This window comes from Babylonia areolata, chromosome 18 (assembly GCF_041734735.1).
Source record: "Babylonia areolata isolate BAREFJ2019XMU chromosome 18, ASM4173473v1, whole genome shotgun sequence".
In the NCBI taxonomy this organism is placed as follows: domain Eukaryota; kingdom Metazoa; phylum Mollusca; class Gastropoda; order Neogastropoda; family Buccinidae; genus Babylonia; species Babylonia areolata.
In genome coordinates, this window is record NC_134893.1 from 7413217 (window position 1) to 7438216 (window position 25000).

The 25000-nt window shown below is 44.2% G+C and overlaps 1 protein-coding gene across 1 annotated transcript in view; it reads right to left on the reverse strand.

Moving 5' to 3' along the window:
- LOC143291876 (rhomboid-related protein 2-like) overlaps positions 1-18304 on the reverse strand; it is an 87495-nt gene extending 69191 nt beyond the window's left edge. The window contains exon 1 of the mRNA XM_076602002.1: positions 18157-18304. Within this exon, the coding sequence (XP_076458117.1) occupies positions 18157-18304 (148 nt within the window). The remainder of the gene's footprint in view (positions 1-18156) is intronic.
- Between the last annotated feature and the right edge of the window lie 6696 nt (positions 18305-25000).

Genomic DNA, 25000 nt, shown 5'->3' on the forward strand with positions numbered 1-25000 from the left:
ATAAACTCTCTCTCTCTCTCTGTCTTTTTCTGTCTCTGTCTCTGTCTCTGTGTGTCTCTGTCTGTCCCTCTCTCTAAAAAGTCATAAGGGTTGTTATTGACAAAGATTTTGAGTTCTCTCTCAAAGGTCATTGCACACACAAAATGATCGAAAACCACGTGTTCAGTTCATGTTCTGAGTCTCTCTCTCTCTCTCTCTCTCTCTCTCTCTCTCTCTCTCGCCACTGGGGATCTCAATACAAGATCTGCTTGTAATAATTATTCTTTTAATGGCGATAGTAGTGACTTCCAGCCAACTGCTGTTCCCATTCACAAACAGTTTACAAAGAAATCTCAGGACAGTCAAATGAATAATTTTGGTAACCAATTAATTTAATTTTGTAATATATTTGATTGTATTATACTAAATGGTCTTTGTGAAAAAGGTTTTGATGATAACTGCACTTTCATTGGCTCTTCTGGCGAAAGTGGTGTAGGTTATTTTGTTGTATCTATTGGCCTGTTCTTGTCTGTCCATATCGCATCGCTTTTTATTGAAAATATGATTGAATCCGATCATTTACCAGTTGTTATGAAAGTGGAAATTAATCCCAAAGATACTGGTGGGTATGTAAAAACAGTCCAAAATCACGGCAAAGTGGGAGATTTAAATGGAATAAGGAACGAGAGAATGAATTTGTTGAGACATGGGAGAGCAGTGATATCCAAAATAGAATGTCGATTGCCACAAACAGATTGAACAGGGATGTAGATGGTGCCCTAGGGGTCTTTGTACAGTGTTTAATTAAAAGATTCTAGAATGTCAAGCAGGATTCCGTAAAAAGTATTCCACTGTTGATCAAGTATTTACTTTATATGCTGCTGTTCAGAACTGTTTGAGTATAAAGGGTAGAAAACTTTATGCTGCTTTTGTTGATTTTAAAAAGGCAATTGATTCTGTTAAACATGATAAACTATTGCATTGCATTAAAAACCAAGGCGTTAAAGGTAAGTTCCTTGCATCACTGAAAGCTATATATAATTCACTGGTATCATGTATTCGTGTTAATTACGACCTTAGGGATATATTTGAGACTCCCTTGGGTGTGAGACAAGGGTGTGTGTTGAGCCCAATGCTATTCTCAGTTTTCATTAACCAGTTAACTATTCATATGGGTGAAAGGGGAAAACACGGGGTACAGTTACTCCCAGACATTATGGAGTTATTTATTTTTTATTTGCCGACGATGTAGCATTTCTATTGACAACACCTAGTGGCCTTCAGAATCAGTTGAATGTTTTAAAGGATTGCTGTAATAATATAAAATTAAATGTAAACATTGACAATACCAAGGTTATGGTATTCAGAAAGGGAGGGTTTTGGGGGAAATATGAGAAGTGGTTCTACGATGGTAAAAGACTTGAAGTAGTAAATGATTATTGTTACTTAGGGTTTAATTTTACAACCATGGTTAGTGCAAAAAAAAAAAAAAAAAAAAAAAAAAAAAGAAGGTACATTACATCTAGCAACGAAGGGAAAGAAGGCAGTCATACAACTTAATAGTGCATTTCAAAAGTATAAGGAGATGACTGCAAATACTTTCGTTAAAATTTTCGATTACAAAATTAAACCAATACTATTATTCTCATCCGAGATATGGGGATTAGATAGATTGGAACATTTAGAAAAAAGTAAACCTGTTAGCGTGTAAAAGATTTCTGGGTTTTCCGGCCAGGACGCCTAACAAAATGGTATATGGAGATTTGGGCAGGTATCCCTTATACGTAAATTCGTGTGTATCATGTTTAAGATTCTGATTTAAATTGCTACAAATGGATATTGAAAGGTTACCACATAAAGCATATCAAATACTGTTGGAACTAGACAGATCAGGAAAACACTGTTGGGTGTCAAATGTTAGAGAAATTTTATGTTCAACTGATTTTAGTATTGTTTGGATGCAACAAGAAGTAGGGAATGTGAAGATGTTCCTCAGTTTATTTAAACAGAGACTTATTGATATGTTCATCCAAGAATGGACTGGTGCTGTCAGAGACCGTGATAGATATGAAATTTATAGATCGTTTAAGACTGTCTTTGAAAAAGAGAGATATATTTTGGATAATGGATACATATTGTTTCCGCGTTGCTACTACATAAACAAGATTCAACGTTCTACCACTCAACAACAATGTACATCGATACAGTCATTCAGATCAGGACAGAGCATGCCCATTTTGTAGGGATGAAATTGAGAACGAGCAGCACTTTTTATTCAGCTGCATCGTATATGAAGATTTAAGAAAGAGACTATTAAAAGAATCGGCTAGACTCCCCTTGCATGTGTTACTTGGAGCAACAAATTTCAATCATAGACATAATGTATCAAGATATATTTTCCATGCTATCAATACAAGGAAAAAGTTAATCTGCAGTCAGTGATCAAGCATGGTGAAATACTATATAAAAACAAATGTCTATATGATGGGCACATTGTTTAAGTATATATTCATTCAGTTTGTACTTGTTTTTGTTGTTGTTTTTGTTGCTATGGATAACATAATGTTATATGCAACCTCACCGATCCACCCTTCCCCATTGTATTGTGGCCCAAGGCCGATGTACATTAAACTTTCTGAGTTCTCTCTTGCCACTGATCGAATATTTAGCGGAGAATTTAAAGACAGATAGATTAATTCGTTCAAACAGGATTGGCATGCCCACATTGAAGAGTCAGAAAAATACAATCAGTTCCTCTCTTTTAAGAACATTTTTCAGACAGAAAAATACATTAAAGTACTAAGTAATAAATGGCACAGAACAAACCTGGATCGATTCAGATTTAGGAGTTTATGCGAAAATGCTGACAAAAAATTGTTCCCTGCTGACACGTCCGCACGTTTCTGAATCTCTCTCTGTCTCTCTATCGGTCAGTGATCATTACAAACACAAAATAAACACACACACACACACACACACACACACACACACACACACACACACACACACATTCAAACACACAGCATCTTCCAGGCGCCTGGAGCTAGAAAACTCAAAGACTCAGACACCGAGACTTGGAAGAAGATGAACGACTGTGAAAAGCGGAAATCTTCAAAAGGCTGAGCCAACCAGAGAGAGAGAGACTGATGGAATCAGCCAGGCTTACCAAACACGCGGTCAGGAAAAGTCACATTGATTCATGAAGCTGCGAACGAAGAAACCGTATCGGGGGTGTTACTTCGCGCCTCGGGGGATAAGGGGAGGTTGTTTGATGTGTTTTTGCAACGTCATTAGGCACGTGAAGTGAGTGGGGGTTGCAAGAAGCGGCCAGGAGAAAGGTCGATATGTGAGTAGATGGGCAGTGATGGAGGAGGAATCCAAGCGGGCAAAAAAGATGTTTACTGTCTGCTTCACTAAGGGCTAAGTGAGGACGGCGTGATCACTGGTTTCTCTGCTGCAGTGGGAAGTCATTTACAGCGTAGGCTTTTGTGAAGGACTATGACTCTGAAATTAGGAGGCAAGATTGCACGGGCTGTTAGTGACGCAGCATTAGGGGCTAGTCGGCCTTTGGGAACCGTTCTAACGCCGACTGTCCCAACACCATCTTGGTACCGAGAGAGTGGGGATGTAACTTGGGCAAGACGCTTTCCACAATAATCAAATTGTAGCTCAGATTGTCAGGACAGCAGATGCCTCCTCTCGTGGTCGATCATACACATACAATATTAAGGGCAGAGGCAAAGAGGTATGGCACCAGATGGACCGGAAGAGACACCCAAGACACCATCCCCTCTGACAACGACACCTTCACAACACCACGACCCCAGCACCAAACAACGTGACCTTAAAGTTTCAGTTTCACTTCCTCAAGGAGGCGTCACTGTGTGAGGAGAGAGGGCGAGAGCGGGAATCGAGCCCAGACCCTCACGGACACGTTACTGGCAGATAAGTGTCTAAACCATTCTGCCACCTTCATCCCATCACAAGCCAATAGGATGTTAGGGTCAACTCTAACGGTTAAGGGCGCCGGGTTTTTTTAGATGAGGAATGGGGGAAGAACTTAAGGGTGGTAACAACTCTCATGGAAGTCACCGATGGACGATGTTTTGTTTCCTTTTCCTTTTTGATTCTTGGTTTCGGTGTGTTACAGAACAAGTCAGGATGAAACTCCACACCCATGCCTCTGACTGTGTGTCTGTCTTGTCTTGTCTACACTGCACAAAGACTCTCACAGACACACACACACACACACACACACTCTCTCTCTCTCTCTCTCTCTCTCTCTCTCTCTCTCTCTCTATCTCTGCATATAAGTACATCTCTCCGTATCATCCTGTGACTCCCACAGAAAGACATATAGACAGACAGCCACACAAACGATCACACAGAAACAAATACACAGGCACAGACAGGCACAGACAGACACACATACACACAAACACACACACACACACACACACACACACACACACACACACACACACACACACACACACACGCACACACACACACGCACACACACAGAGACACAGACAGGCACACAGAGACACATACACACAAACACAGACAAATACACACACACACACACACACACACACACACACACACACACACAGAGAAACAAATGCACAGACACAGGCACAGACAGGCACACACAGACACACACACACACACAGACACACAGACACATACACACACACACACACACACACACACACACACACACACACACACACACACACACACACACACACAGAGGGAAAGAGAGAGAGAGAGAGCATCTTCTGAAAGCCTGGAATTGGAAAACTCACACGTTGAATTTGAAGCGGAGATTAGAAAAAAAGATGACTGACTGGGTTGGAAATCGGAAACTTCCAAGTCTGCCAGTGAACTGATGGAATCAGTCAGGCTTATCTTACGTAGGGTCACGAGATGCTGGGCGGATTTAGGAAGGTTCGAAAGAAGAAGTCTTAGATGATACTGCTTTTTATTGGGAAATACGAAGTGGGTGTGTGGGCAACTGGATGTGTTACGGGTATTTGCAGAGGAGAGGACGGGGAAGGAGAAGGTGCTCATGTATAATATAAAGGACAGTGCCGCCGGCGTCGTTAGCAATGATTGCAATGCTGTTTTTCTTGTGTGTTTTGGGTTTTTGTGCAAGAAAGTGTATAGCACAACAAGCAGGATGAACTCTCTCTCTCTCTCTTCTCTGTGTATCTCTGTGCCTGTCTGTCTGTCTGTCTATATGTCTCTTTCTTTGCGTCTTCATCTCTTCTTCTATTGTACACATGACTTTCACGCACAGAGACGCAGGCTCTGTATCTCTTTCTCTCTCTCTCTCCATGCCTCTCTCTGTGGCTGTCTCCGTGACAGTGACAACTACTTACAGTGACATTAGGGAAAAACTGTTCAAAACTGGGCTCGTTCACCGGTGTTCCTGATCAAAACAGTGTGGCAAACATTCTTTCATGAAACAACGTATTTTTTTTCCAAAAAGAATTAGCGGGATTCATTGCAAAGGCAATGCAAATAAGAAAAAAGAAAATGGAAATTATTAATTGTGACATCATTTAACATTCTAGGAATTCGTCTCAAGATGATCCTCTGTCCGCGCGAGTGCGCGCGCGCGTGTGTGCGTGTGTGTGTGATTGTGGGTATGTGGCATGTGTGAGTGAGGTGTGTGTGTGCGTGTGTGTGTGACAATCTAGGGTGGGAAGGGGGTGAGGGGGGGGCGGGGGGGGGGGGGTGATGGGGGTTCAGACAGGGATAGTTGCGACTTGGCGCTCGCGACCTTGCGCGAGAGTGAGCGTGCGTGAATGAATTTGTTTCTGTTTGAAAGCGTGCGTGCGCGTCGGTGTTTATAGTTCAAATGATCATGAAAATTTCTTGAGGTGTTCACAAGAATGCGTGTTGTTTCTTGCCCCCTTGTCTGAAGGGCGTTGTAACGCTGAATGGACATTAACATCTTTGTCTTGTCTTGACTTGTCTTGTCTCCGTGACTCTCTCCATCTCTCTTTCCTATCTCTTTTCAGCATTCTCCCTCTCTTTCTGTCTATGTCTGTCTTTCATCTTCATTCCATAATCCCCCCGCCCCCTTCCCATCAACTCCAACGCACAGCCTCACACACATACCTCCTGAACATTTTGCAAACAACAGCAACATAAACCTTTTGAAAGGTGGAGTGATGTGGCGTGATGGCCTAGAGGTAACGTGTCCGCCTAGGAAGCGAGATAATCTGAGCGCGCTGGTTCGAATCACGGCTCAGCCGCCGATATTTTCTCCCTCTCCACTAGACCTTGAGTGGTGGTCTGGACGCTAGTCATTCGGATGAGACGATAATCCGAGGTCCCGTGTGCAGCATGCACTTAGCGCACGTAAAGGACCCACGGCAACAAAAGGGTTGCTCCTGGCAAAATTCTGTAGAAAAATTCACTTCGATAGGAAAAACTAATAAAACCGCGCGCAGGAAAAAATGAAAAAAAAAAAAAGAAAAAAAAAAGGGTGGGGCTGTAGTGTAGCGACGCGCTCTCCCTGGGGAGAGCAGCCTGAATTTCACACAGAGAAATCTGTTGTGATAAAAAGAAATACAAAATACAAAAAAAAAAAAAAACAAAAAAAAAACAAAAGACGCAAACAATCAAAGTAACGCAATCAGCTTTTCAGCAGAAAAACAACAACAGTAAACAACCCCCCCCCTCCACCCCCCACCCACCCCAAAAAAACAAACCAAAAAAAACCCAAACAATACAACAACGTAGAAAAGTAAATAAATGCAAGAGCAGAAACTGCAACTTCAGCAACATACTTTCCCACGACGCACACAACTGACACACATCAGCTCCTTGAGCTGCTGAGAGACACAGACGTCGACCCCCACGAGAAGATCAGAAGAAGAAGACTGACGCGTGTGAAAGCCTTTGCGGGCTGTCACGGGACTGATGGAAACCGCCAGCCTTATCCAGCAGCTTAGGGCCCCGAAACCTCAGAGGGTTTTTCCAACACGTCGTGAATGAAGAAGCCTAAGCGGAAGTCGTTTCGTTTCACACTGGAGGATAGGGATTAGCATGTTGGTTTTGTGGGGTAAGAGGTTGCGCTCAGGACAGATAAGGGGGCGGGTGTGTGTGTGTGTGTGTGTGTGTGTGTGTGTGTGTGTGTGTGCGGGGGGGGGGGCGGGGGGGGGGGGCGGCGAGGAGAAATGGGGGGATGGGGGGGAGTTAGTGAGTGAGTTGGGAAGCAAAGATCACACCAGACAGGACAAAACATACTCCAAAAGACACCAAAACTTCTTCGCCTGGTTAATTCTGCGTTTTTTCTCTCGTCCATATTGTACTCGCCCATTAACACACAGAGATTCCCACACCGTGCGCCCCCGCGTCCCTGTTTGTCCCTCTCTATACACAATATGAACCAGCACATGGACATTGGTTCCATCTCTCTGTCTCCCACAGACAGATGCTGCACACAGAGACTCAAAGACACACACACACACACACACACACACACACACACACACACACACACACACACACACAGACCGACACCTAACAAAACATCGGAAAGAACAGTTTAAAACCCAAGATCATATTACTGAGTAACAACTACAGAAAGTCATCAAAACTTAATATCCGGTGGGGGAAAAACAACAACAACAACAAACAAACAAAATAAACCTCTGTTTTCTGAAGGAAGCGAAATGGGAAATACTGGAGAAGGGACACCACAGTTCCAGCCACACTCCATGGCAGGGACACGGCGTCTTCCGGATGCCTGAAACTGGAAAACTCTAAACGTCGACACTGTGGCTTAGGAGAAGATGAATGACTGGGAAAGTAGGATCAGCTAGGCTTACATCCACCTTTCTGTTTGGCTGTCTGTGGGTCTGTCTCTCATCTCTCTCTCTCTCTCTCTCTCTCTCTCTCTCTCTCTCTCTCTCTCTCTCTATCAAACACACACACACACACTCACACACACACACACACACACACACACACACACACACACACACACACACTGAGAGATAAAAAGAAAAAGAGACAGACATAAACAGAGAGACGGACAGAGAGAGAGACAGAAGCAGGTAAACAGAGTCAGACAGACAGATAGATAGAGACTGAAACAGGAAGAGATGAATAATAATAATAATAATAATAATAATAATAATAATAATAATGGCATTTATATAGCGCTGAATCTTGTGCAGAGACAAACCAAAGTGCTTTCGCACCAGTCATTCACACGCATGCATAACTCTAAAACTGTAGAAACTAAAGACAGGAAGGGCAGGTAAGGGGGGGGGGGGGGGGGGCTATTTTGGGAAGAGGTGGGTTTTAAGGCCAGACTTGAAAGAGCTGAGAGTGGAGACTTGACGAAGCGAAACAGGAAGTTCATTCCAATCGCAAGGTCCAGAGACAGAGAAAGAACGGCGGCCAACAGTCGAGCGTTTGAATCTGGGTATGACGGGCGCAATAGCCGAGTGGTTAAAGCGTTGGACTGTCAATCTGAGGGTCCTGGGTTCGAATCACGGTGACGGCGCCTGGTGGGTAAAGGGTGGAGATTTTTACGATCTCCCAGGTCAACATATGTGCAGACCTGCTAGTGCCTGAACCCCCTTCGTGTGTATATGCAAGCAGAAGATCAAATACGCACGTTAAAGATCCTGTAATCCATGTCAGCGTTCGGTGGGTTATGGAAACAAGAACATACCCAGCATGCACACCCCCGAAAACGGAGTATGGCTGCCTACATGGCGGGGTAAAAACGGTCATACACGTAAAAGCCCACTCGTGTGCATACGAGAAGAAGAAGAATCTGGGTATGCGTAAATAGAGTGGATCCCGGAAGCCGATTGTAGTGAGCGAGATGGAGTGTAGAGGTGAAGGCAGCCACAGAGATAGGAAGGGGCAGAAAGAAAGAAAAAGACAAGAGCCACAGCAACTCAAAACTGTTGTCATATGACCTGAAAATCAATTATTCAACGCATTAAAAAAAAAAAAACCACCAAAAAAACAGTGTGGCACAAAGAAGCTTTATCAACAGTCGTCAGGGAATCCGCATTGTTTGATAAATAGAAAAGTACGCACCCCAGTCACAGACATTCTATCTGTCTGTCTGTCTGTCTGTCTGTCTCTCTGTCTGTCTGTCTGTCTGTCTGTCTCTCTGTCTCCCCAACCCCTTCTCTCTCGTTCTTTGTTAGATAAGCAAATGACTCAAGAAAACGAGCAAATGATTTTAAAGACATTAACATAATAGAAACTGCTTTATGTTGATGCTTTACTTGTTCTAAAGTTAGTTTGTGGCGCAATTCACGAGGACTCGTGTTTCCATTTTTTGCAAATGTGTGATTGGTATCATGTGTTTATCATGTGCCTGTGGTGTTGCTTTCGTCGATACATGACACAACATTGTTGATCCGGAAATTATGACACAACATTGTTGATCCGGAAATTATCCATGTTAAACTCCACAAACAATTCTCTCTTCCCCCCCCCCCCCCCCCCCCCCAATCTCTCTCTCTCTTTATTCTATGAGATCTAATGTATCTTGGTATGTATTTTCATTATCGCCGCCCCCAGCCCACCCACCCCCCTCCCGCCTCCTCTCGCCCCTTTCTCCGTTGCCCCCCCCCCCGCCCCCCACCTCGCCCCCCGGTCTTCAGTCCTGGTCCCTGAAGGCAATTATCTCGACCATTTTGGTTCCACATGTTGAATAAAGTCTGCAGTGCACTCACCATCAGCATACTATCATGTTCATCATCACCTTACAGACTCCAAGAAGAAAAAGACGACCACGACGACAACAACAACAACAACAACACCAACAACGAAGACAACAACAATAACAACGACAACAACACTAACAGCAAGAACAACAATGTTAAACTTTATTTTCTGCCTCATCACAGCGGGTTTTTTTTTTTTGTTTTTGTTTTGTTTTGGTTTTGGTTGGGGTTTTTTGTCTTTTATTTCTTTCTTTCGTTTCATTTTGTCAAAGGAATTTTCTCCGCCTCTGTGTAATAGGCAGTCTGTGCAGCAGACATCAAAGGCAGAGAGAAAGAAGCAACGGAACAGTCACCGCCTCCCATGACTGAGTTTAATGATACGTGTTTCCCACATGTAAAAGAAAGAAAAAAAAAAAAAGCACAAAAGGGTATTGCGGGGAAGGAAAAAAAGTAAAGAAATACTCCCTGCACTTTTCCACAGTGAAATCAACTCAAGCAAACACACACACACACACACACACACACACACACACACACACACACACACACACACACACACACACACACACACACACACACACACACACATACACACACACACACACACACACGCACGCACACACACACACATACATACACACACACACACACGCACGCACGCACGCACACACACACACACACACACACACACACACACACACACACACACACACACACACACACACACACACACACACACACACACACAAGTCGGGCTGACGGGCAGAAATGCATGACTGTCTGTCTTTGAATGCCTCTCAGATTAGGTTTGTCTGTCTGCCTCTTGAACCCCAACCCCTTCCTCCGTCCTCGCTCCACACACACACACACACACACACACACACACACACACACACACAGAGCGAACTAAACGCTGAATGACTAAACCGACTCGGGCAAACAGCCATATCATGACAATATTAAGAATATACATATTAGAAAATAAATAAATGAATGAATAAATAAACAGTATCGGATCAGAGGGGAGACAGAGAGACAGACAGACAGACAGACAGAGACAGAGACAGAGAGAGACGGAGAGAAGAACAGAAACACCCAGAAGAGATGCAAAAAAATCGCTTCATCAGCACAACTGCAGCAATGAACCCTGAAAGATAACACTGCATGTCATAGTGCAAAAAGAAAGAAAGAAAGAAAGAAAGAAAAAAAGTCAATGCCCTCGACAGTCCTTGAGCACAACAATGACACACAAGACAAGAAAAGATGATGACACGAAGAAGAAGACAGCACCGTTAGCGATGCTCAATTAGAGACGACAGATCCCGAGCATAAAGAGGACAGTCGGTTCCAGATACCTGGGAGACACAGGAACACTAAGAAGAGGTTCTGGCATTGGAAATGATGGGCTGGGGGTTGGGGGGTTGGGTGGGGGGGTGGAAGCAGGATACTTCTCAGGCTGTGACGTGCTGCACTGACTGCCAATGGATATCAGATGGATGACACGAGCCTTGTCGTGTCATGACTTGAGTTCAGGGTGTGCTGCTCAACGGTGAACAGTTATGCCATCAAACAAACACGGTCGGAAATAAAGACGAATGAATGAATAAATGAATGAATGAATGAATGTGTCTGTATGCTAGGCTTTTGAAGGAAGGAAAAGGAAAACAGTCACTGACACCTCCCCCCCTTGCCCCCCCCCCTTCTCTCTTCCCATGACTCGTGCAGCATGCGTGTGGCTCACGGAACCAATACAGATATGAAACAACTAAAACAAGAGAGGCAAGGCCTTCAAGACTCACTTGTGATAAATTAAGTCCCCTAGCATTTATTACAGAGTAATTTCCCTTTTTTACTATCTGCACCAAAACGTTTGCAAAATAAATAAAACTTCCATGCTGAGCAAAAGAAGTTCCTGTTTGAATTTTAAAAAAAATGATAATAGTGACTGCTCTTGTTGTTGGGTCAGAATATCAGATCAAAGTGCCAAGTTTAGAGAATACAAAAAATATAAATATAACAGTAAATGCAGTTTGCAAATAATTAGGCTTCATTCTTTATTTTTTTGTGCCCATCCCAGAGGTGCAATATTGTTTAAAACAAGATGACTGGAAAGAACTGAATTTTTCCTATTTTTATGCCTAATTTGGTGTCAACTGACAAAGTATTTGCAGAGAAAATGTCAATGTTAAAGTTTACCACGGACACACACACACACACACAAACACGCGCGCGCGCGCGCGCGCACACACACACACACACGCACACACAGACACACACACACACACACACACACACACACACACACAGACAACCGAACACCGGGTTAAAACATAGACTCACTTTGTTTACACAAGTGAGTCAAAAACAAATGTTAAACAAACAAACAACAACGACAAAAATGTAAGGGGCATCTTTCCTCACTTTCCGATTTCAAAATCCACTCAAGTCCAGAGATAAACTTGTTGGGCTGGCCGGCAGAAATGCAAATATGTTCTCTGTGTGTGTCTCTGTCTCTCAATTTTCTCTCTCACCCTCTCTCTTTCTCTCTCTCAATTTTCTCTCTCTCACCCCTCCCTCTTTCTCTCTGTGTTTGTCTGTCTGTCTGTCTGCCTCTCGATATTTGTCTGCTTGTATGTCTGTCATCATCTGTGTGTCTGTCTCTTGCTATGTTTGACTGTCTGTGTGCATGTATCTGTGTGCATGTCTGTCTGTCTGTCTGTCTCTTATTATGTTTAACTGTCTGTGTGCATGTTTAACTGTCTGTGTATGTCTGTCTGTGTGTATATCTGTCTGCCTGTCTGTCTGTCTGTCTGTCTCTCTCGTTATCATTTTGTGTCTGTCAGTCTTCCATCATCATTCCCCATCCTTCTCTCTCTGTCTCAGTATCACCCTTCGGTAGTATTTCTCTCCCCTTCTTTCTGTTGTTCTCTTCGTCACTCGCTCTGCCTCTCTCTACCTTCCTCTTCACCCACCTCTCTCTCTCTCTCTCTCACTCTCTGTCCTTGTCCCCTCCACCCCACCCCCCACGCCCCTTTGCCTCCTCGTCGCCGTTTGTTTTTCTTTCTTCTGTTGCATCTGCCCCCCCCCCCACCCCCCCCCTAACCCCGGCTCCCCGCCCACCTCCACAGTCTCACTCTTTCCGTTGTCATTCCCATCTCTACCCACCTCCCCCCCCCCGCCCCCCCCCCACGCCCCCCCCCCCCCCCCCCCATCTCTCTGTCCCCATCTCTCCTAACCCATTTCTCTCACTCTCCCACTGTCTAACATTGCCCTACCCTCCGCCCCCCTCCACCGACCCCCCCTTCCTCTGCTCACCCACACAACCCTCTTATATACTCTTTGGATCCGACTGGCTCCATTCAGCAGACGGCAGTCGAGTCCGAAGCAAACTTAATTCAGCGGCGCGTTTGCGTGGGCAATGTGTCCCAACTTAGGCTTTTCGCTGGCTTCACTTTGCATGGCAGCAACCTGCACCTGACAAGTCCACATACTGTATTGCGCAGAAGTTTGGTACCTTTTTTTTTCTCTTTTCTTTTTTCTTCTTCCCTGTTTTTCTTCTCTCTCCTTTTTTTTCTCTCTCTCTCGTCCCGACGTCTCGATGGTCTGGAGTCGGATCGATGAATGTAGATCTAGCAGAGACTTTCCTCCCCTGAGTTCTGCGATTGATAGTCTGTGTGATATTTATAAACTCTTAAATGAAGGTGAGAGAGATGGGGGAATAGTTATATCGATGGAAGAAAAAAAAAAGAAAACGACAAGACAACATCTGCATAAATGGGGATTAAACATGAGAGAGAGAGAGAGAGAGAGAGAGAGAGAGAGAGAGAGAGAGAGAGAGACAGACAGACAGACAGACAGACAGACAGACAGACAGACAGACAGACAGAGACAGAGACAGAACAAGAACAAGAAGAACAAGAACAAAACTTTAATCTCCAGGCCTCCGGCCCCTAGAAAGAGGTCAAAAGTACACAATATGGTGATCACTCAACCACAACAAAATGTAAAATACGTACTAACTTAACCTGTAGAACAAAAGTGTTTCTCGTGCATTGTAAATTAATTCTAACTTTCATCATTGTTGTCACAGAATTCCTGAGACAGAGAGACAGAGAGAAACAGAGAGAGACAGGGAGAGAGAGAGAGACAGAGACAGAGAGACAGAGACAGAGAGAGGGAGAGACAGAGAGAGACAGAGATAGAGTAAACAAAGACATCATGATGGTGATGATGACGACGACGATGATGATGACGATGAAAATGTGATGATGACAACGACGATAACGATGATAACGACTACGACGACGAAGATAATGATGAAGGCATCGTCGAAGATGACAACGACTGACGACGACGACAATGATGATGATGATGATGAAGGGGGAGATAAGAAATAAGAAGCTGACGTTGAAAAAATAACACGAAACAAATGGACGCCCCATCACTCGTGAAGTGTGTGTGGTTCGTCCGTCGGGATCGACGAGGACCATCTAGTCATCCTGGGGGTGGGTGGGTTGGGCTCTGTGGGTGCGCAGATGACTGGTCAGGCCAATCCGCGCCTGGAAGGTTCTGACGCAGTGTGGACAGGGGATGGTGGCGGCTGTCGGGGACTTGCTGGCACTGCTTTTCCTGGCCTGTCTGCGTTGCTCTGCTGCAGCGATTTTGTTGGCCTCACAGGATTTGGCGCCTTTGTGGACAGCTGAACGCCACTTTGGTCTATCCATTGCATTTAGCTCCCATGTGTCGTGGCTAATGTTGAAGGCCTTCAGAGAAGCTTTCAGAGGAAAGTAGACACTCGTGAAGTAATCACTCACCGAAGACCTCATGACGCAAGATCTCCCTCTGTCAGCAGCCAAGAGTGAATGCCCTTAAATTAAAAAAAATAAATAAATAAAAAACAAGTTAAAAGGTCACAGGCTCCACAGCCTTTTATCCGCCATCGGGCCAGTGAACTCATACCCACTGTGTCTGGGGCGCGTCATATGCCCAATCCTCTCCTTCCTGTCGTTTTTAACCGTCGCCAGCCGAAGTCTGGTAGATGAAGGGAGTAAAGAAAAGTGATTTCTCGCAGCACCGTATCGAAACAGGCCTCGAACCATGATCACTATAAGAAATTCAACAATGAGAGAACTAGTTCTGTCTTGGACTGTCTCTTGTTGCTATCGCTGTTGTTGTTGTTGTTGCTGCTAGTTTGTCACTATCGCTGGTTTGTGAGGACAGTGCATTGGTTTTATATTTCTGTTTGTTAAAAAAAAAAAAAAAAAAAAAAAAATATATATATATATATATATTGATTTGTGTTATGTGTTTTGATATTTCCCATCATCGTGCATGGGGAATGACACGAGATGTATATCGGTTAAACTGCTGCTCATGTTCAAAGCCTGCAAATAACACATGTTCTCTGTCTCTCTGTATCTGTCTGTCTGTCTGTGTCTCTGTCTCTCTATCTCTCTCTCTAAGACAGCTGACAACAGCACTACTCTCGCTGTCAACACACCTGCAAAAAAAAAAAAAAAATAAAAAAAAAATAGCAACAAAAAAAACAAAACAAAACAAAAAAACAGACTTTGAAAAATACAATACGCTGCCGTTAAAACTTCAAGGAAAAAAACACAAACAAAAAAAACTGCCCTCAACGGTCTTGAATAACGATAACAAAGAAACACACACACATACACATACACACTCACAGACACGCACAGACACACACACACACACACACACACACACACACACACACACAATACACAAACACAATACACCCACACCCACAGACACGCACACACACACACACACACACACACACAACACACACACACACAGACATACACACACACACACACAACACACACACACACACACACACACACAACCAACAAAAGAACCTGCAACGTCAGTAATGTTTCCAGACACAGACGTCAGATTCGAGACAGCGCTCGAGCAACACACAAGAGAAGAATCAGACAGAGGATGCCGAGACGCAGCAACACGAAAGAGGAAGTAGTCTGGCACTGGTGGTCTCCCAAGGCCGTCACAGAATGTGCGTCAGCTGTCACTGACGTGGATAGATTTATGTCATAAAACTGTCGTGTCATGGCTTCAGTGGTGGTGGTGGTGGTGGTTGTGTGTCTATGTATGTGTGTGTGTGTGTGTGTGTGAATAGAATAGGATACTTTTTATTGTCATAAAACCTTAAAGTTTATAAGACACAATGAAGCATAAACATAAGCATATTAAGAAGAGAAACATTCATGAACAAAATTTCGCCAGCCTTGGCTGTATTTCTGTTAGAAGGAGCAATTCACTAGGCTTTCCATTTGGACGACATATATCGATTAGGAAACTGTGTCTGTAAGTGTTGTACTTTACACAATTGTCTAAAAGGTGAATCTCATCTTCTAAACTGTTACAAGTATCACACAGTTCGATTTGTAAGTCATGGGCGCTGATTCGTAACATGGTCAGTGCTTTCCTGTGTTGTGTATTTGCTCTCTCTCTCTCTCTCTCTCTCTCTCTCTCTCTCTCTCTCTCTCTGTGTGTGTGTGTGTGTGTGTGTGTGTGTGTGTGTGTGTGTGTGTGTGTGTGTGTGACTGGGGTGGGAGTGGGGTGGTTGCTGTTGAACACACACCGTTGGGAAAATCAGTTTCAGTTTCAGTTTCCAGAAGACGTAAAAGGGTGTGGTCCGGTCCGTATACGTCACGTTAGATATAACAGTTTATCTGAAAGACGGAAATGCAGCTTTCTGTTTGTCTGCTTGCATGTCTGTCTGTTCTTTGCTTGTCTGTCTTCCTACCTGCCTACCTGTCTGTCTGTCTGTCTGTCTGTCACTTTCCATCAGTCCGAGCCTCAATCCCTGTATCTACTCTTAGTACTGCTACCCTCTGTCACTCTCTCCCCTGCACCCCACCTCTCTCTCTCTCTCGATATATATTTTCAACGCAGGCAGTTTCGTAGAGATCACCATGTCTTCTTCTTCTTCTGCGTTTGTGGGCTGCAACTCCCACGTTCACTCGCATGTACACGAGTGGGCTTTTTACCCCGCCATGTAGGCAACCATACTCCGTTTTCGGGGGTGATCACCATGTCGAATTCTGTCTCTCTCTCTCTGATTCCCTGTCACCCTTCCCCTTTATGTGGCCCCTTTTCTCCCTTTTCTGTTATACCCTACCCCCCCCCCACCCCCACCCACTCCACACCCCCCCCCTCTCTCTCTCTCTCTCTCTCCATGTCTGTTTTTCCCCCTCATCACCAGTGCTCTCTTAAACCCCCTTCCCCCTGCCCCACGCCTCACCACCTCTTTCTGTCCGGCACCGATTGGCACCATTCAGCAGGGGCCCTGCAGCCAAGTATTAAGCAAACTTAATATCGTGTGTTTGTTTGGGTTGAGGAGTAGGGCAGTGTGTCCGTAACTTCGCATTCCGCTGGCTTCTGACAAGGCGCATATTGTATTGTGCAGAAGTTGGAGGGCTTTAGCCCCTTCCATTTTCATCCCCTTCTTTCTGTCTCTCTTCTTCTTCTTCTTCTTTTTCTTCTTCTTTATCTTCCTCATGACGTCGCGAAGGGTAGGGTGTGATAGATGAATCGGGCAGAAATTTGCCTGTACTGATGTGAGGATGGTTTGTTGGGTCGACACAAGCCTTTACACGAAGGTGCGATAGAAATAGAGAGAGAAGGTGATAGGTGGAAGAGGGAGATGAAGACAGACAGAGAGAGAGAGAGACAGACAGAGACAGAGAGACAGATAGAGAGAGACAGAAAGACAGACAGACAGATAGATACATGGAGAGAGAGAGAGGGAGGGAGTGAGAGAGAGAGAGAGAGAAAGATAGATAGATAGAGAGAGAGAGAGAATGAATGAATGAATGAATGAATGAATGAATGAATCTTTATTTTCCAACGGTGAAGATATTAGCACTTTGGCCGACTTACACATCTGCCGTTGTTCTAAGAGACACACAAACATGTAAGCATATAAATGTAGTTATACTGAATACTTAATACATGTATAATGTACGAGTATAACACAGCGTCAGACTGAGACACACAACATCGCTGAGAGAGAGAGAGAGAGAGAGAGAGAGAGAGAGAGAGAGAGAGAGAGAGAGAGAGAGAGAGAGAGAGAGAGAGGTTTGAACATTGTGCTGAAATTATTACCTATAAATAAGAAATCATAGGCCATCCCAGCTTTCTTTTCTTTTCTTTTATCTGCTTGAATGAAATGCTAAGACAGAAACGTTCTTCTTTTTAATCACCTCTCACTCTTGGTTCGTGAGTGCGCGCGAGCGTGTGTGTTTGTGTGCTTTGTGTGTGTGTGTGTGTGTGTGTGTGTGTGTGTGTGTGTGTGTGTGTGTGTGTGTGTGACAGACAGACAGAGAGAGAGAGAGAGAGAGAGAGAGGCCACCAGAGAATTCCTCTACTGCCTGTCCCGTACTGTGTCGATTAAGGAATCAGATACTGCCATTCTCCTCCAGTTCACCGTTCTGTGACACGTGCCCCTTGGTCATCCACGGCACTCCTTCTCCACCTGCTGTCCAGCGAAGAGAGGTGCACTCTTGGGAGTCCATCTGGTGGCCATTCTTAGGACGGGTTATATTCCCCACCATCTACTCCGCAAATGTACACCTTGAACAATGATAGATATTGCACATCCTCAGTAAACTCCCGGACCAGTTCAAGAAAGGGATAGACCAAGAAACATGAAGGAAGGTACGAAGGCAGGTAAGAATCTAGGCAGGTAAACAGGTACGTGGAGCGGGAGTTCGGAAAGCGAAATGAAGGTAGTTAGGCACAGTTCAGTTTAGTTTGGTTTCTCAAGGAGGTGTTATTGCGTTCGGACAAATCCATATACGCTACACAAATCCGCTAAGCAGATGCCTGGACCAGCAGCATTACCCAACGCGCTTAGTCAGGCCATGAGGGGGAGGGGGGGGAAGTGGGTACGTGGGTAGGTAAATAGGTCAGTTGGAAAGTAGGCTGATCAGAAGGTGGGAAGGCTGAAGGCTGGTGGAATACAGAGAGAGACAGTTTGGGTAGCTCGGGGAAAGTGTCTCTCAGTGGGGCTGACAGTTCACTCCGTCAATAACCTCGTTCCCCCCGTCTCTCCTAGCTGGCCGTGTTAAACGTGCAGAAGACGCGAGCTCTGTCTGTCTGCCCTCAGGTCTTCCGCTCACGCAAAAGTTTGTCCAAACTCTATCCGGCACTCTGCATTCACCCCAGTCCACACACCCCCTTTCACGTCTCTGTCAGTCTCTGACACTAAGTCTGCGTGTCTGTCTCCACTTTTTTTTTTTTTAATCTCCGTGTGTGTGCTTCTCTCTTTTGATTAGTCTGTCTGTTTCTCTGTCTGCCTCTCTCTGTCTGTCTGTCTGTCTGTCTGTCTCTCTCCCTCTCTATCTCTCACTAGCTAGCTAAAACCCTTGCTGTCTGCCCCAGTTGCAAAATACGGAAACAAGACCAAATGAGATAATACATCCACTCCTATACTCCTCCCCCTCCCCCCACCCCCACCTCCCTGCAGGATTTTGTTATGTTGTTTCTTTTCGTTACAGAACTGGGACACATTGTCACGCAGACTTTGCTGGGCAGATCCTGCAAGAATTTCCTTTTGGCCCCCCCCCCCCCCCCCCCCCCTAGGAATACTCTGGCATGCTAAGTCTGGCAATGCAGAATGAATGTTGTTTTGTGTCAACAGCAGAACTGTGAATTTTTTTTTTGGGGGGGAGGGGGTGGGGGTTGGAGGGTGTGTGTGTGGTGGGTGGCTAGGGGGGAGGAGGGAGGGGGGGGGCGCAATCTTCTCAACAACAAAAAAAAAAAAAAAGAAAAAAGTTCGCCTCGCCTCTTCGGTTTGTTCTTTTCCCCCACTGTTTCTTTTTCTTTTCGCTCTTTCATGGTCCGCAGGCTCTTGTGAGATTGCAACCTGTTTGAAGGCCTGAAAGCATCGCAGCGGTTGATTTGATTATTGATTTTTGCCGTATGTGTCTTGTCTGTTTGTGTTTCCTTCAGAAATAGCCCGTACCCACAATGTCTCATAAATATCTTGTGCCCGGAATGTTTCTTCCTTTGAATGCTTCTCTTTCTCTGTGTGTGTCTCTACAGCTCTCTCTTTCTCTTTGTCTCTGTTTGTCTCTTTTCCTTGTACCATGTAGAGCTTTCCAAAAGCCTCGCAAACTCGGTTTGTCTGCCATGTTTTGGGTTTTTTTTTGTATTTGTTTTTTAAATGCTTCCATTTATATAGCACATCACTTCTGAGCACATCACTCCTCTTTTGCAACATCTCCACTGGCTCCCTGTCTCACACCGAATAAAGTACAAGATCAGCACTCTATGTTATAGATGCATTCACAAAACTGCCCCTTCCTATCTCCGCGGCTGCCTTCACCTCTACACTCCATCTCGCTCACTAAGATCGGCCTCGGATCCACTCTGTTTACGCATACCCAGATTCAAACACTCGACTGTTGGCCGCCGTTCTTTCTCTGTTTCTGGACCTTGCGATTGGAATGAACTTCCTTTTTCGCTTCGTCAAGTCTCCACACTCAGCTCTTTCAAGTCTGGCGTTAAAACCCACCTCTTCCCAAAATAGCCTCATTTGCCTGCCTCTTCCTTGTCTTCAGTTTCTCCAGTTTTAGAGTTATGCATGCGTGTGAATGACTGGTGCGAAAGCGCTTTGATTTGTCTCTGCACAAGATTCAGCGCTATATAAATACCATTATTATTATTATTATTATATAGCTCTCTCTCTTCGTCTCTGACTGTCTCTCTCTCTCAAGACAAAATTCTGGGTATGAAACTACAGCAATTCAAGGTGTCATTAAAAGTAATTGTTTCATATTGTCCTTGTTTTTGGAATGTATGTCTCACCCTTTAAATGTAGCCTCGTTGTTGTTGTTGTTGTTGTTGTTGTTGAATAAACCGATCAATTAATTAATCAATCTCTCTCTCTCTCTCTCTCTCTCTCTCTCTCTCTCTCTCTCTCTCTCTCTCTCTCTCTCTCTCTCTGAAGCTATTGATATTCATTGAAAGGAGAAACATGAGCACGGAATGAAGTTTGCTGAAACTCTTTTCGCAACCTGGAAATACAAAACAAGGAGACAAAAGCAAACATTTCATGTTCCCTTCTGCATTCCACCCCCTTCTTGTAATGTCAATTTTTTTCCGTTTCTGCTTTTCGCTGCAGAAGGAGGACGCGTGCGTTGCCATGCGAAATGTTTGTCTTGTTTCTAAGTATTTGCTTATTTATTTATTTATTCAATCTTAGTTTATTTGTTTTAATCTGTGGGCCCTTATGGGATGGAAAAAAATGTTTGAGCGTCTAAAAGTGTCAGGGGGCTGATTTAATTCTTCAGAAATAGCCCATGCCTGGAAAATATCCCCCCCCCCCCAACCCCCCTGAACCCTTGTTGTTCACTGTCATTTTCATTAAACACCCTTTCCTCCTTACCGGCAACGTTTCTCGTTCCACATGAAAACGGATACTTCCACAGTGTTAATGGTTCTCCCCTGAAAGCGTCAGCTTAACTTTGCTTCTTTTAATAGGGAATGACCTTTAAAAACACATAGCAAAAAGGCCTAAGTACATCGTTTTAATCGACAATACTGTTACATTAAATCTAAACTGATGTATTCTGCTGACTGTCAGCAACCTGAATGAATAGTAATGACAAATTCTTCTCTTTTTTTGTATGAACATGACTTTATATGACTTTATGACTAAATTCCCATCCCTCCAGAAGGCTATGGTAGGTCTGGAATCATCTGAGGAAAGCTCTCGTCAATTTATCTGCTAAATTTCTACGCTCTTCCCTCTCCTTTCTCTCCCCCCCACTCACAATAAACAATTGAATATCTGCAAATAGAAAAAAATATATATAAGCGTGCTATAAAATTTGTTTAACTCCACATTGTCCTATTAAAAGAACAAACAAGAAGACAAGAGCAAACAAGTTGGTTATGTCCACTCCCCACACCCCAGCTCCCGTCCTATTCGTCTTATGTTTTCTGTCTGTGTGACACGACATCCATCGTACAAGACATGCAAAAACTTGCTGGGCACATCCCCAAAGAATTTCGTTTTGGGTCCTCAGGGCTATCCTGGCATGGCAAGGTGGCACCGTGTTCTCTAAGAGTTTTCTTCCTTCACGGAAGGAGTGTTGTCCTTGGCCAATAGCCAACAGCATGACCGGTGATATTTTACCTGCAGGTGATTCTTGTCAAGCAAACGAAGTAAGAAGAAAAAAAAAAGAAAGCTGCTCCTCCTCCCTTCTTTTCCCCCCTCGTGAGATGGCAAACCGTGGGAAGGTCTGGAAGTGTCTGGGGCCTGATTTAATTATTGGTTCGATCGATGGGCAGCAGTTTGGGTCTGTTTGCGATTCCTTTAGAAATAACCTGTGCTCAGAATATCTCGCTCCCAATATTCTCTCCACCGTTCTCTCTCTTTCGTTTTCATTCTCTCTCTCTCTCTCTGTCTCTGTCTGTCTGTCTGTCTGTCTGTCTGTCTGTCTCTCTCTCTCTCTCTCTCTCTCCCTCTCCCTCTCCCTCTCTCTCTCTTCCCCCTCTTTCTTTGTGAATATGCACATATCTCCCGAATCCTATCCTTTTCCTCCTTCATGATCTCTTGAACTCTTGTCAAATACGGCAGGAATCAAACAATGGTAAATTCTTGTTTTTTTTGTTTTTGGTTTTGTTTTTGTCTGCATATCTACTTATCCGCCTGTCTATATGTTTGCATTCTTGCCTGTCTGTGTAATTATTTCTAACACTTCTGGGCAGGTTAAAAAGAAAGGTTCAGAACATTTCTGAAAGAATGTTCAACATTAATGTAGGCCTAGGAAGAGTGCTGAGTGATTTCGAGAAAAGAATGCGTAAGCACAAGTGCAAGTGGCAACAGTTACAAATTATGAAAGACCCATTCGACCGAAAAAAGCTCTATGATTAAATGTTTTAATTAACATAAGTTTTTCTCTCTCTCAAAGACACATACTAAAACAAAAAAGGTGATCTTCTCTGTTTCTCCGTGCTTCAATTTCGCTTATTCATCAATGATCATGCATCGGTGTCCGTGGCAGTAACTGTTTTGCCTTAAATAATTCTTTTTACCACCGTGCCTCGACCATAATTCCACTCGCTGTTATTGCTGTCAGACATGATTTATATCCTTCACCATTCGCTCATGTCTCTCTTAACTCACTCAGTACGGCCAGTCCTCTCTTCTCCTGTGCACAGACCCCTCGGATGTCCAGAGGGTGTCTGAATGACCCAATCTTTAGCTTCCGTCGTCAGAATTGTGGTATTCTCTGTCAACATTCACCTCTTCAGTATAAGAGCCTTCCGCTTGCAATATTTTGATGATGGTAATTGGGGTGAAACGCTGTTAACGTCGTCCCTTTCGCCGTTCGTATGGAGAGAGTTAAAACTACATCTCTTAATTCACAAAAAAAACATTTTGCCTCCGTATGTTGTGAGATTGTTGTTGTTGTTGTTGCTGAACATCGGTGACCAGCACTAAGTTCACCTAGAAAATTTATTGGGTGCTCTAGAGTCTACTTGTCCACCAGGCAATAACCTTGTTCCCATTCATCCTGGCTGGCCTTGTACATCTGTCGAGACGAGAGTCTGCCCCCGCAGGCCACTAGCACGTGCAAATTTTGTCCAAACTCGATCTTACTCTGTGTGTGTGTGTGTGTGTGTGTGTGTGTGTGTGTGTGTGAAGGGAAGAGAGAGAGAGAGAGAGAGAGAGAGAGAGAGAGAGAGAGAGAGAGAGAAAGAGAGAGAATGTCAGTCTCTCTTTACCCTTACCTTTTTTTATGTCTTCTCTCTCTCTCTATCTCTTAGTCTTTATATTCTTCACCGAATCCCTCATTGACTGCTTCAGTGACAAACCCAGGAGACAAGAGCAAACACGTTTCCCACACTTCCCACAGTGAGTTTCATGGGAAACTGTGTCCACTAGATCCTTCGAGAATTTCATTTTGATCCATAAGGATACCTCAACATGTAGGGCCTGACTATGTTTTCCAAGAGTTCCCTCTATTGCAGAACGAGTGTTCTCTTATTCTCTTATGACAACGGAAGTGTTATTGATACTCACTTGAAGTGCAACTGGTAAAAGCCAAACAAACAAAAGAAAACAAACAAAAACAAAAAACAAACAAACAAACAAACAAAAAAACCCTGCTGCCTCTTTCTTGAGAATCATCCATGGGTCTTGTGGAATGGAAACTGTCTGAAAGTATCAATAGGATCATTTCAGTTTTGCTTTGATCGAGGATCATAAGTGTAGGTCTGCTTGTTATTTTTCTAGACATAGTATATATTGAGTTACAAGCAAATACACCCACCTCTCTGTCTCTCTCTGTCTCTGTATGTCTGTCTGTCTGTCGCTCTCTCAGTCTTTCTCTATTTCTCTGTCTCTCCATGCCTCTCAGTCTGTCTGTCTATCTGTGAGTCTCTCTTCTTCCCCTCTCTCTCTCTCTCACTGTCTGTAATATTCACATCAGGAAGAGAAAATACGAGCATGTTATGAAGTTTGCCGAGGCCTTTATTGCTTGTTTCCCCCAGTCACAAAACAAGGAGACATGTGCAAACATGTGACGTCCATTTCCACACTGCTCCATCCCCTTTCCGCAGGCGCTCTCTTCTTGTCAAGGAACCGTAACACAATATCACGCAAAATTTGCTCAGCAGATCATGCATGGATTTGCTTGTGGCCCCCAGGGAAGTTCTGACACGCAACGTCTGACCATGCTCTCAATGTGTTCTTTTCATTTTCATTTTGGCAGAGTGAATGTTGTATTGTGGCAATAGTAGCGTCAGACATTTTTTACTATCAGCACAGTCTTGTCACAAGTAGTCTTCTCTCTCGCATTCATTCTTTCGTTTGCCGCCAGGCTCGTGTGAGATGGCAAACCGAAGGTCTGAAACAACCATAGGCTGATTTCATTATCGATTTGATTGCAAGTGGCAGAAATGTGCGTATGTCTTTTCGTGGCTCTTTCAGAAATAACCTGAACCCGGAATCAATCTGATCTCTCTCTCTCTCTCTTTCTCTCCATGTCTCTCTGTCTCTGTCTCTCCCCCAGTCTTTTAATTTTCGAGAGAAGAAGAAGAAGAAATACGGGCATGTTATGAAGTTTTCCTAAAGCCTTATTGCTTGCTCAGTTTGAAAACAAGGAGACAAGCGCAAACAGTGATGTGCACTCTCACGCTCAGCTGCCTGCCTTCCCTCAAGCTGTTTGTTTTTCTTACAGAACGGTGACACGATGTCGTGTGAAATTTGCTCGGCAGATCCCCCTAGAATTTCC